Genomic DNA, 13,172 nt, shown 5'->3' on the forward strand with positions numbered 1-13,172 from the left:
GAACTTTTACACGTATAAGATAGGCAATTACGATGAGTAGAGAATTGACGTCACACGGCTATTTTACATTTCATAATATCTATCTCTTAAAGTAATAATTTTTTTTCACCCCAAATTTTCCAAATTATTTCATATAGCCATAGTTACAATAATTTAACATTTAAAAATAATTTAAATAATTTTTTTTTGTGTTGTGTGCTCCTTTAACTTTTTTAAAAAATCTATTTGCACAAAAAATTTTATCATATTATGTCAAAAACAAAATCATTCAATCAAAATATTTTTAGTAAGATTTTTTAAATTGTTAATGAAAAAAATAAAAAAATAATATTATATTACTCACCATGAATGCTCCCCGCTGATAATGTAAGGTCAATTTTAATTGGCCCAATATACGATTTTCTCTGACATAACCTTGTTGCTTTGGTTCTGTAAATACAATAATATTAATAGACTATATATTATAATCTTATAATTTGTTGCCGACAATCTAATTCCTCAATTGAATTAAGTTATATAATAGAATAAATGTTATCCAAAAATCTTTAACTTTCCGCTCTCTATGATTATGATGAAATCAGGAAATTTACCTTTTAGTTTACTATCTTCGATACTGGCTTCTTGCTGGTCTCTTAGAAGAGGATGGAAAAAAGTGTATACCAAATCTGAATGACTTACTTCAGGAGCCATTTGAAATAATGTGTTCAAAAAATTTTGTATTTCTACACGTCTTTTCTCGGCTACTTGCTTAATATGTGATCGTCCCATATGAATACTAGTGTTCAATAAACTACAAACGACCATAAATTTATTATATGTTACATTAAAAATGTAAAATTCAATATCAAAATGAATAAATTCACCTTAAAAATTTTGCTAATGGAAATAATAGTAGTAGTTTTTGTTGGAATTCCGATAATTCTTTATACGATCTAAAGAGATATGAAGGGTCCCTTTGATTTTCCCGGAAAACTTTTAAAATGTACACATAATATTTTTCAGGATCATATCGCTTTTGGCATCCATACACTTCAACACGAACAATCTTTCCTTCTTGTGCCATCCTGTGGCACATAATCAAACCATAACGGATGATCAAATATAAGATTCTAAAACCTTAAATATTAACCAATAAAATGACTTACGTGTACACTTTAGGAACAAAACTAAGCAATTCAGTACCATTTTGTTCATTATTGAATCGCATTTGTGCCAAGTTATGTAAGAAGAAATTAAACTGAGTGAAACGAGATTTTATTGAATTTTCAATCATGCGAGCAAAAGAAGCGGCTGCTTCTGGATTGGATAATTCTGGGAGAAGAGCTTTCTGTACATAATTTACAGCGTCCATTGTAACACCGGGTATCCCAGATGATGCCATCTATGAAATGTACAATAATAATTTATTGCTTTAATATTTATTAATTAGTCGTTGACAATACACAACACAGTACAATTATAATATATTACCAGTCCAAATAAATTTAATAACAAATTCCCATGTTTGCGAACAATATTGAATGCCTGAACGCAAGTATCGACAAAATGTTGAAACTTTGTAGATGGTTTATCACCACCATTTATCACAAATACCATGTCAGAAGTCAAAACAAATGGTGTGCGATCTCTGTAAAAAAAAAAAAAAAAAAATTACAAATTAGAAAAAATGCATATATATACATAAATATTAAATATATATATTATGTACAACCTTTTAAAGTTCCCAAATGTTTGTGCATCTCCTAAAAATTTCCCAAAATCAATGTGAAACAGATGTCCAGTAGTCTTCATCATTATGTTATCGTTGTGACGATCACATATTCCAAGAATATATGTAGCAACACTGTATCCAGCACATGACGCTAAGACATATTATAATAGCTAATTAATACATTTTAAATAATGACCCCACTTATGATTTTTACCTGTAAAATTTGCAACTGCTCTTTCATATTCCAGAGCAGATGGATTGTGTTTTGCCAACCATTCAGCTATAGGCCTATCTTTAAATGAACCAGTTAATCCCAATTCAACTTGTATTTTCCTTAAAGTTTCCGCATTTGTAACCATTTCAATCATGCCTGAAGAAATTATAATACAAATAATTGTAAAATAATAAAACAACGCAAAAATCGTTTTTCAAACATGGTAATCATAACAACTGTAATACCTCTCTTTTCACCAGTCGGAACACAAGCAAATGTTACCATTTTTAGGTCCAGCCCTTCTTTTAGCCATAATTTGTCCATTAATCTTATAATCTGAATGGTTAACATATCTTGTTGTAGATCATCACCTACCTGTAGAAAAAAATTAAATAAAATTACCATGATTTATTTATCAGATAACATATATTACATTGATATAATTAAATATAGTAGAACAAAAGACAAATAATATAAAGGAACTACTTTTCGAGTTTTGCGAGCACAAACATAAGCAGGCTGAATTTTAATAATACAATATTATAGTAGGTATAGCTTTTATCCTTAGGTTATCTTATCAACCAGTCTTAAATTAAACTTTTGTTGTACCCAATACTCAATACGTTATATAGCCATATAGGATTATATGTATAGACTATAGTTGTTAGTTCTATTAAATGCAGTTAATATATATATTAGGTATTTTTCTTCAATTAAACACAATATAATTTTCAATATTTTTGATTAATTGTATAAGCAAAGCTTGTGATGAGGTATTGGGTATACAGATTCTCCCCCACGAGGATTAACCCATTGCGATATATACTGAGATAATAAATATATCATAAATCTGATTTTTTCATTAGACTCATAGAGACAAGGACCACACATATTTTATTTTTTAATTTTATTATTTTTTTATTTTTGGAACAATTAAAGATAGTCATTTTATAGAGTTTATTTTTGTGAAAATTTTGAGTTTTCCACATTTTATTTTCATTAATCATATGATTTTTAAAAAATTCTTTAGTTTATAGGTAAAACGGCAAAAAACTGGTTTTTATCCGGGTAGTGAGTCCCCGTCTACGGCTCTAACGGATACATGATGTATTATCTATGATTAAATCATATTATATTGTTTCATTTGACTATTTACAAAATGCTCGAAATTGCTTTCATTTGATTTTGATTATATTTTCTATCTGTATTAAATACTGTTGATATAGTATATTGTTATATTATTTAGTAATGATTTTATTAATATCGCAGAAGACTCTTACCTTAAAAATGGCCGGAATTGAGACATTTGGTTCCATGCAATTAAAATTGATTTTCAGTGGTAAAGTATTAGAAGGGAAATAATAACATGACTTTATTTGTATGCCACACACTTGCATACTTGGACTAAGTGGCAGACAAGTGGGAATATCCTTTAAACTCTGATCAATATTAGTTAAATCTTGGACCAGTACTTTAAGTCTGAGAGATTCTTTGCTGGCTTTAACATTTTCCGCAGTGTCATATAATTCCTGCAAACAAAAGAAAAAATAGGTATTTAAAATATTTATCATAAGAAATTGTTTCTATATTCCTTATACCTTCATTAAAAGCTGTTGAGACAAAAAACACTTTCTAAGTGCTTCACCACAAGTTGCAATCAATGCCCTCAACAGTAGCTGCAATCTTCTATAATATCGTGACTCACTCACTGTCTTATCATCAGGACTATGAATGTCATAGGAATTCTAAGTTATCAATAATGTATAATCATTAATATCATTAATCATGTATGTATATTATTTTAAGTTAAAACTTAAATTATTTTTACTCGTAAGATAGTTATAAGTACGTTGTACACAAAATAAAAATTAAATTTTCATTTAAAACAAACCTGAGGCGATTGTCCTGGAAGTGGCTGAATAAGAAACCAATAGAGATTGTGAGCAATAGTAGGTGATGACAGAGCTTTCTCTAATAAAAACTCAGCCAAAGGAGAATTATCATATGTCTCGTGCTTTATGGCCTGAACCAGTTCAGGAAGAAAATCAATTAGTTGATCATTACTCAATAATCGTATTCGCTTGACAGCCAAACGACGTACTTCATTATCAGGAAAGCTGAACAGAATTAGAAAATATAATTTATTAAGTCAACATTTATGATTTTTATTTATTTGATACTAACCATGGTAAAAATAACTGTAATGCATCTAAAGGTTCAATGGGTGACCAAGAGTTCAGCATTGAATGCAGATCAGCCAAACACGCATAGTCCCAACTATGAGCGGCCAACAATACCTTAGGTAAGGCATTAGGCTTTGACAAAAGATAGTATCTCTTTTCCCATAAAACTTCCCTATCCTCTGACAAAGGTCTATAGATAATCATGGTAAAATATATTATTATTTTATTTTTAAAACCGTAGTAATCTTTTAGGGGAACTTTGTTACTTTACTGGACACCCTTTTTTTTTGCAATTTTTTTTTTTAGACTTATGTAGTTAACTATACTGAGAACGATGGTGAAGTCAGAATTTGGCGGTCGGACTTAGTTTCGAAGTTATGGCTTAATGAAGTTCGCTATTTTATGATTTTTGCGTCACTAGTTTACTGCACCTATTACGAATATTAATTTTTTTTTTGAAATCTATGTACTTCAACGAGTTAAGAATGACAGTGCAATCAAAATTAGATAGCCAGACTTCATTTTTAAGTTATATGCTATAGGCAGTTTCGAATTCTTAGTTTTTACGCATACACTCAACGCTCGAGAAGCTCCCTACACCTGCCGGTACCGGTTACCAAACTCAAGGTCCTGTGGACCTCTCACTGAATGGGGGCTCGACCTCCAAACCCTCTGGGGCTTAAATAGCAAACCTGATGGGAGGGGGAGGGGTGACGGGGGGGAGAGCTTACCCGCCCTACGGGCATACGGACGACCTAACAAGTAATTTTAACCTTGTTAATTGAAGTAACACATTAATAGTGGCTCCCGTCACCTGCCGGCTATTATATTATGGCAACATGACTAATGAATCTTATATACTAATCCTATACTACAATTATTATGATGATAGATTAATTGCTATCAAGTTTTCAGTTAAGAGCGAAAAAAAAATTAATATTTGTAATAAATGCAGTAAACTAGTGACACGCGAATGCGCAAAAATCGTAAAATAGCAAACTTCATTAAGCCATAACTTCGAAACTAAGTCCGACCGCCAAATTCTGACTTCACCATCGTTCTCATTAAAGTTAACTACATAAGTCTAAAAAAAAAAAATTGCAAAAAAAAAGGGTGTCCAGTAAAGTAACAAAATACCCTTTTAGGTAATTTATTTATTATAATCCAAAAATATTACCTAGTAAAAGTATCTTGATAAATTATATGCAATAACTGCTCTTGAGTATTTAAGTCTAGACTAGTAAAATCAAAACTTTCACTTTTAATTATATGATTATCCTGAAACTCTGGAGGAAACAATATTTTGAAATCAAACTCTTGGATTTCAATACCTAGAAAACAATACTCAGGTCATTGAAAACTAATAGGTAATAATATTGTTTTTGAAGTGGATATACATACTAAGAACCGGATGTGAATGACTATATGGGTGTGTGCCAGGTGCTGGTGCCGGGCCAAGGCGTTTATCGGCACATGGAGGCCAAAGTGATAACAAATGTTTGCCTTGAGAAAATTCTCTAAAATATATTTAACAATTAGATATTATTTGAATGCTTTTTACATGATTAATTAAATTAACAACCCTTCAACATTGAAAAACTGTATGGAACCCCATCCAAGTTCGGTTTGAGAAACTGTCGCTGACGTATCTTGGCCTTCTGTGTTAAATGTTCTGCCATAAACGACTAAGACTAATCGGCTCTCTCTGGGTAACAAACATAGGCTCATATTCTCAAATTCCAACCTAAAAATAAATTATAATAACAATTTTTAAAAACAAAACTGTATTCATTTTTTTAATAGTAAAACTTACCATGACTCAAAAACCACACGTTTGTAAATTGAATGTTCGGCTATAACAGCTTTGGAAAGCACCGTGTTACCAATTGGTCTGGTACCATGATAAATTTGAGCAGCGATTAAATATTCATCATGGCTCCATGAAGAAAATAATCGATGCAAACAGCTTACATATATGACAACATTATCTGGTACTTTTGAAGACAATTTAGACCCTGTAAAATATAAACGTAATAAATTATCATTTTCATTATCTTAGAATCACTACCAGACTATCAGGTTAGATTTATATTATACCTGATAATTGTGAAGAATTAAAATTTAACTGGAAATCAACTTTGAAAGCTTTGCAATAATTTTCAATTAATGTTTGGACGTTTTCTTTTATTTTTAAACACACATCAGTAATATAATCCACTTTTTCAGTCTCATTGAATTTCAGTCTCACAACAGAATAATCTGAGCCATCATCTGAAATCACTTCAGTTCGCGAACCATACACATCCTATAAAAAAAAAAAAAAAAAAACTAAAAAGTATATCATGTAAAAATATATTAAAAAAATTATAGATTTAATATCTTGATACCTGTATGACATTTGAAATTTCATTACACGACAAAACAAAGTTATTTAACGTCAAAGTAATGTCCAGTGGTTCAATATTGCCTAAGAAAGCAATCAACGCTTTCACGGCTTGTTGAACACCAGTAGGTTGTAAAGGTGTTTTAGTTCGCTTTTTAAAAAGAGATACTGCATGATCTTGAATTTTAAGAATTTCACCATCAAGTGTATCTAAAATTCAATGAATTATATTAAATTAAATTTCAATTCATAGTACTTTATTACAGTACGATGGTTTTTACCAAGAAGAATTTTCAAAGTATCATGTGTGATCGGTTGAGATGGTTCATTGGGACACAAATCACTCAACTCCAATTCATTATCATGAACATCATCTTGAGCCTAAATGCAATGAAATATAATATAATTTAAAGCATTTATTTTTTTATTAACAGTCTTGACAGTTTTACTTGTCTAGCATAAATATGAACAACATCATCCTTATGGAATAGAGTGAGTTCAACATCTTTATCAAGTTTAATACATTCATGAACACATTCAAAATTAATGACTGGAGTATTCATTGGTAGCATATATTCCGAAAACTGTTTTACTTTTAGAAAATAATCACTAGGATGTGCATCTTCCAGATCTAATTCACAAATCACATGTGATATGACATGTTCAACACTACTCCCAACTAATTGAAAACAAACACAAAGTTATCCATTGTCTTAGTAAAATATGCAAATATAAAAACAAAAAAGTAAAAACATGTGAAGCATACCGTCACAAGTAAATATAATTGGTGTTTTTCTAATTGGTTCGCAATGAACTATAAATTTAGTACTGGTGTTTTGATGCAGATTGTTTTCAAATTTTGAACACACTACTATCCCTTCATTTGTGCTTGAATCGGTATAAATAAATTTTCCTTAATTTGAAAACATAAATATTATTTACAAATTATATTCATGCTTAGTCACAATTAAGTAATAAAATGTACGCACTTCTAACTTCCTTGACCATCATATGAAATGCTACTAAGTCAGGATCATAAAATACCGAAGGCCGTTTTACTAGACCAACATTTTCATATGTCAAACTTTTGCATGCCTAAAATATATTTAATGCAAAATTAAATTTAAACAATTATTTTAATTATAATAAACATTAATAAGTATTTACTTTTGATTCTTTTGGAGTCAAAGAACTCCTAGGAGGTAATGGCGGAGGTGAATTGATAGGTGTCTTTATAACAGCAGCATAAATTGGGTCTGATGATTGAGATGAAACTGATGGAGAATACATGTAATCAAACGGGTCATATGTGGCATATAACGACTCGTTTTTATCTAATATAAAATTTTAATTTAAAACATAAACAATATAATCATATATTTTAAATATTTATATAAATATACCTTGGTCAAATTCAGCAGAAGAGGTTGATTGTGATTGTCCATGGAGAAGTGGATCAAAATCTTCAAGAACACTAGTCCTAACATTTGAAAATTTTTCCTTAGGATTTTCTATACTATCAAAAAAGTTTAAATCAATGAGATTATTGTTGTTTTGTTTTTTTATGAGACTTGGAGCAAAAATGTCTGGTTTCATCCCAACTAATGAAGTCTGTGTTTGTATATTATTTGTGCTGCTTGTTAATTGCTGAGTTTGAGTAACATTACTTGTAGACCAGCTACTGATGGTTTGCCCTTGCCAGAAGGTTTGAGGAGGAACTGTCATTTGGTAACCAGAAGGATATCCAGTATAATTGTTTGGAGAGAAATAACCTTGGTACAATACATCTAAGTTTTGTTTAAGATCATGTGATCCACTAAATTGACTTTGGTTTGAACTAACATTTGGTGTGTTTGCAGTAACACTTAGATTCTGGAATGTTGAGTTATTATCACTTGTGTGAAGTTTTTTATTCCTATAACACAAAAGAATTAGTCAGCAATAAACAGATTTCTTTTATGCCCACTATGGTTTATAATTACATTATTATAAACTAAATCAGAATGTATTTATTCCATAGTAGCGGCGAGATTCATACCACTTTATCACACCTCAAGCTATTCTCAAATATCTGTCCAGTAATTCATCATTTTTTGTATTGTTTGAGCACAAAGGATTTAATTGGGAAGAACAAAAAGGAAATCAATTAACATTAGGATATACAAAAGTATTCTATCTAGATAAATTAGTTGGAAAAATAAAATAAAAGCAGGATGTTTAAGATGTTCAAAACCATACATAATTAATCAGAAATTAATTAATAATTTTAATAGCATTGAATAACGAGGTGTGGATATTTTGTGATTTCTCAAACCGAACTAAAATATTTTTAATATCATATTCATCATATTCAAATTAAATGTACAAAGATAACTAAAAAATATTCAGTTATTTTTTACCCATCTAAAAAATTAAATGGTTCCAAATTGTTCATGAGATCATTGATTGGTGGTGAGTCAAGGCTAAATAAATCTTTGATTGAATCATTAGTACTACTTTTTGGAATGACTGTAGTATTACGGCGTGGTGGTGGTTTTATACGTGGCAATAATGGTTCACCTAAAGAATCAAAAAATTAAAATTAATTGCACTTTAATTACTTGCATAAATATAAAATGATAGAGCTATAGAAATTTTAGTACCTGTGTTGAATGAGCCCGGTCTGGGCCGTGATCTAGATAAGTCATTACAGTTAACTGTTTTTTCTAAAAAAAAATAAATTATAATGAAAAATTAAATTAAAAATTAATTTTCAATTTAGGTAGAGATAGCTCACAAAAAATATTAATGAGAATAGTGTCATATATTATTGTTTCTTTTCTAAACTCGTATTTATTAGTAACTGCTGTATAGTTCTAACAATTAGCACTATAAAATTAACAGCTTATTAAAATAATGACTCTAATCTGTATAATATATACCAAATAGAATGTCATTATTAATGTAATTACTACTGTAATAATTACTATGATAACTCGACACTTATTAAACTAAAATGGATGTATTTCATAATAACCAGTAGTTTTTTACTAGAATTTTTTTAACACTTTCATCAAAATATCGTGCTTAAGAGGATGTGGCACCTGCATGTGTTGTCATCGTCTTACAAAAATTTACAATTTTAAAATTAAAATACAATAAGAACCTATTACATTGCCTAGATAATAATCATACCTTTAAATTTTATAAGAGTTAAATTCACTCTAATTTTTAAACTAACGGAGTTCAACGTGATCTTCTGAGCATAAAATCTGCTATGTTATGCAATTGTAAGACATAAACAACACATGCTGGTGCCACGTCCTCTTAAGCATTTTTAATTAAAAATAAGATTAAAAATTAAAATAGTTATTCTTGGTATACCTATAAGAGACATTGAACGTGTCTGAATTGCAGATGTCGAAACTACAGTTTTTTTATTACATGTTGAAGATTCAGATTTCAACTTTTGATTTCGAAACTCTTCAAGAGCCAAGGTTTCCAAACTTAGAGCTTGGGCTTTTTCAAGATCTTCTTGGAATCTTCTGTCATAATCTGGTTTAGCTGTAGACTTCATGTTGTTAAGTTTAAAACACTAAAATTAAAATATAAAATTTACAAAATAACAAAGACAAATACTAAATAAAATAATATATGTATAGGTACTCCATACATGTAAATTGCAATAACATGGTACTACGCCTACACAAATTATTTCAATAGACTATTTTGTCAAAATACTCGGCAGTACTTATAAATACAAACAGGAACAGATTGGATTATAATTTTTAACTCAACTTAATGCTGCAATGAATTTCAAAACAAAATATACATAATTGAGTAATATCATAAAGTTATTAAACTAAACTACATAATACAATTAACACAAGTAGTACAGACAAATTGTTTATGGTTGTCAGTACACAATATATACTTTTTTTTTAATATATATAAAATATATCATTAAAAATTAGGCCCTAGTGTAAAAATCTATGTTTATTAACACAGCTGTGAGTGCAGACATCTTGTATGTAATTTATTAAATATAACACATAACTTAAAGGAATAACTTTGCCATATTTGAATAGATGGTTGCAAAATTGAACAAAATTATGCACTAAGGCAAATTTTTTTAAAACTCATAACGTTTACTTTTATATTTTGTAGGTTATACTTTAAAATGATAAAAAAATTATTTTACTAGATTATGAAATACAATTTAACTTAAATTTGTAATTATTAAACTCATACCTAAAATATATAAAACAAACCCACTGTATATTCAGTGGCATCCTTGGGATGGGGGGGGGGACATTATCCCTCTTCCTTGTCATTAGCGGGCCGCTGTCGGGCCGGGTATGGGCTAGTTTTGGGCCTTCATATAGTCCATAACGACTTATAACCACCAAACTCATTCTATCGTTATAAGAGAAGGGTACTCTGCTGTTTAAATCAAAGTTTAAATTATTGAAGGTAATAAACTGATTGTGCGCTTTTTGTCACATAGATTCTAAACCAATGCCAAAATAATTAACTGTATCCTACCAGAGCACCAAATATGAATAAATGAACAGCTAAATTATAAAAAAATACAGAATAATTATTTCAATATTGGCCAGCAAATATTTTTAAAAATTTGAAATTTAACTTGAGTTTTTCAAATACTGGGACAACATTTTTTTTTATTATTATGTGGATAATGTGAGTATTTAGAATTAAGATTTATGAATGGCTACTTAAGATTATAATTTAATATTCCAACTGATTAACATACTTATTCTCATTAATTAATCACCAAAGTAAATCAAACACATAAATGCCTAACAAAGTAACAAGATAAGTCTAATACTTCTCAGCATAAATGAATGGTATTCATTATTGAAATTCACAAAATAATTATATTACCATGATATGCATGAGAAAAATCGGAAAAAATGAATGATATAATAAATTATCTATTTTTTTTTAATTTACCTGATTATTACAATTTAACTACATAATAATAAAGTCAATATTAGCATAAATAAAAAATAACATTGAACTAATAAAATTATTAGTTAAATATTTGATCATTTTAAAACATTGGTAATTATTTAGGTACTATTTAGTAATAATAAATTGGTGTGCGTAATGTGTATAACTAATATAAAATATGGCCGAACTCAAAAACTATTCTACTTTACGGGATACCCCTTTTTTGGGATATTTTTTTTTTTTTTTGGGGGGGGGGGGAGCATATCAGTAGTGCCTCGTTTCAATCGCTTGCTATGCTGCTCTCGGACAAAAAATCAAAAATATCCCTCGACTTGCTATGCAATACAACCTCAAGTTGGTCACAGGGTAACCACTGTATATCCACTCTTCTTAATTTTCCCTAATCTTTATGTACTAACTTTGAAGTGTCATAACTTCAAAACTATGCCAGAAATTCTGACTTCACCACCATATTCAGTGTACATAAGTCTACATAAGTTTCAAAAAGAAAAATTGAAAAAAAAAAGGTGTCATGTAAAGTAGACATAAGTATACCCGAAATATAATTTTTATAAAAAAAAAAATGAAGAATTATACACTACATAACTAGGTAATAAGATTACTACAAGTTCCTACAAAATTAAATTAAATTAAAAAAGTACAAACACAAATAGGTATACGAAGCCAAGACATCAATACTATTTTTATTTACAACGAATATGAATGGATAAAGTCAATTCAAAGATTTTAAATTTGATATGAAAAAATATAAGAAAAAATATAAAACTTTTAAATAACACCATTGTGGTATATTGAAGACAATATTATATTTCTAAGTGGCCAACATTTATATGTAAATGTGCTTGGAAAAGTATAAATATATCAAAAACAATGATTTTGTTGACTATGAAATTGATGATGGGCATAAAAAAAATAAAGTCGTGCATAATATTATGAGGTCTTCACTTACTTTTTCTGTATAAAAAATGTATGCGAACTGCGAATGAGTACGAGTGTGTTCGGTCAACTCAACTGACCAATAAGACGGTCAAAATCATGATTGCTCAGCGTCCAATAAGCAAATCGATACTAATAAATTACAAGCGTTTCGTAGCGAATTTGTTATAATTAATAACAATAAAAAAAAGGAAAAAAAATATCACAACACTAAAAATATTTAACACGAAAATATTAAATACCTATACATTATTATCAATATAATTTATTATTGTGTTCACGAATAATTGTTATCATTTCAGTAGTCGCTGAAGTGAGTAACGGTTGTCAGTTGTTATTTGATTGGAACCTTGGTACGGTTTTCGCATTATAGTAGTTTTACTTTTACCATAGAGTATTACTCTAGACTATTACTCTAGACTTTTACCACGATTAAAGATAAATGATAATACACAGGTTACTCAACGAAACTTATTTTTTGGTGCGCTTAAAATTAACGATCTTGTCATAGCAAGAATAACAGTTAGCGCTTTTGCATTATAGTGATTTCTCTTGGTACTACAAAATATATCAATATAGATATACAATATTATGTATTGGAGCGCTAGTAGTTATTCTCACATAGTTGATCAGCTGTTAAAAATCAACGTTTAAGGGCCCGTTTTACAATCATAGTTTAAACTTTAAACCTCGGTTACGCTTGAACCACTGATTTTACCGGCCGAATTCGGTGGTTTAACCGGAGTTCAACTATTGTAATACGGACCCTAA

The 13,172-nt window shown here is 29.3% G+C and overlaps 1 protein-coding gene across 2 annotated transcripts in view; it reads right to left on the reverse strand.

The window, feature by feature from the left end:
- The window catches only part of LOC100160780 (phosphatidylinositol 4-phosphate 3-kinase C2 domain-containing subunit alpha), a 14,550-nt gene extending 1,920 nt beyond the window's left edge, over positions 1-12,630 (reverse strand). Inside the window, exons 1-28 of one of the 2 annotated variants that reach the window (XM_001952335.5) lie at positions 12,415-12,630; positions 9,855-10,065; positions 9,134-9,196; positions 8,891-9,050; positions 7,895-8,406; positions 7,659-7,825; positions 7,481-7,586; positions 7,258-7,404; positions 6,941-7,170; positions 6,773-6,872; positions 6,496-6,701; positions 6,206-6,413; positions 5,922-6,123; positions 5,691-5,852; positions 5,510-5,625; positions 5,286-5,439; positions 4,110-4,298; positions 3,817-4,042; positions 3,524-3,670; positions 3,206-3,454; positions 2,171-2,300; positions 1,926-2,081; positions 1,712-1,862; positions 1,471-1,627; positions 1,146-1,381; positions 864-1,064; positions 591-790; positions 344-429 (exon numbers count right to left, since the gene is read on the reverse strand). In XM_001952335.5, coding sequence (XP_001952370.2) covers positions 344-429; positions 591-790; positions 864-1,064; positions 1,146-1,381; positions 1,471-1,627; positions 1,712-1,862; positions 1,926-2,081; positions 2,171-2,300; positions 3,206-3,454; positions 3,524-3,670; positions 3,817-4,042; positions 4,110-4,298; positions 5,286-5,439; positions 5,510-5,625; positions 5,691-5,852; positions 5,922-6,123; positions 6,206-6,413; positions 6,496-6,701; positions 6,773-6,872; positions 6,941-7,170; positions 7,258-7,404; positions 7,481-7,586; positions 7,659-7,825; positions 7,895-8,406; positions 8,891-9,050; positions 9,134-9,196; positions 9,855-10,047 — 4,854 coding nt within the window. In that variant the 5' untranslated portion in view covers positions 10,048-10,065; positions 12,415-12,630. Of the gene's footprint in view, positions 1-343; positions 430-590; positions 791-863; positions 1,065-1,145; positions 1,382-1,470; positions 1,628-1,711; positions 1,863-1,925; positions 2,082-2,170; positions 2,301-3,205; positions 3,455-3,523; positions 3,671-3,816; positions 4,043-4,109; positions 4,299-5,285; positions 5,440-5,509; positions 5,626-5,690; positions 5,853-5,921; positions 6,124-6,205; positions 6,414-6,495; positions 6,702-6,772; positions 6,873-6,940; positions 7,171-7,257; positions 7,405-7,480; positions 7,587-7,658; positions 7,826-7,894; positions 8,407-8,890; positions 9,051-9,133; positions 9,197-9,854; positions 10,066-10,143; positions 10,287-12,414 lie in introns of those variants that run through there. The other variant, XM_016805516.2, reaches the window with a different exon arrangement.
- Between the last annotated feature and the right edge of the window lie 542 nt (positions 12,631-13,172).

The sequence above is a fragment of the Acyrthosiphon pisum genome, chromosome A3 (assembly GCF_005508785.2).
Source record: "Acyrthosiphon pisum isolate AL4f chromosome A3, pea_aphid_22Mar2018_4r6ur, whole genome shotgun sequence".
In the NCBI taxonomy this organism is placed as follows: Eukaryota; Metazoa; Arthropoda; class Insecta; order Hemiptera; family Aphididae; genus Acyrthosiphon; species Acyrthosiphon pisum.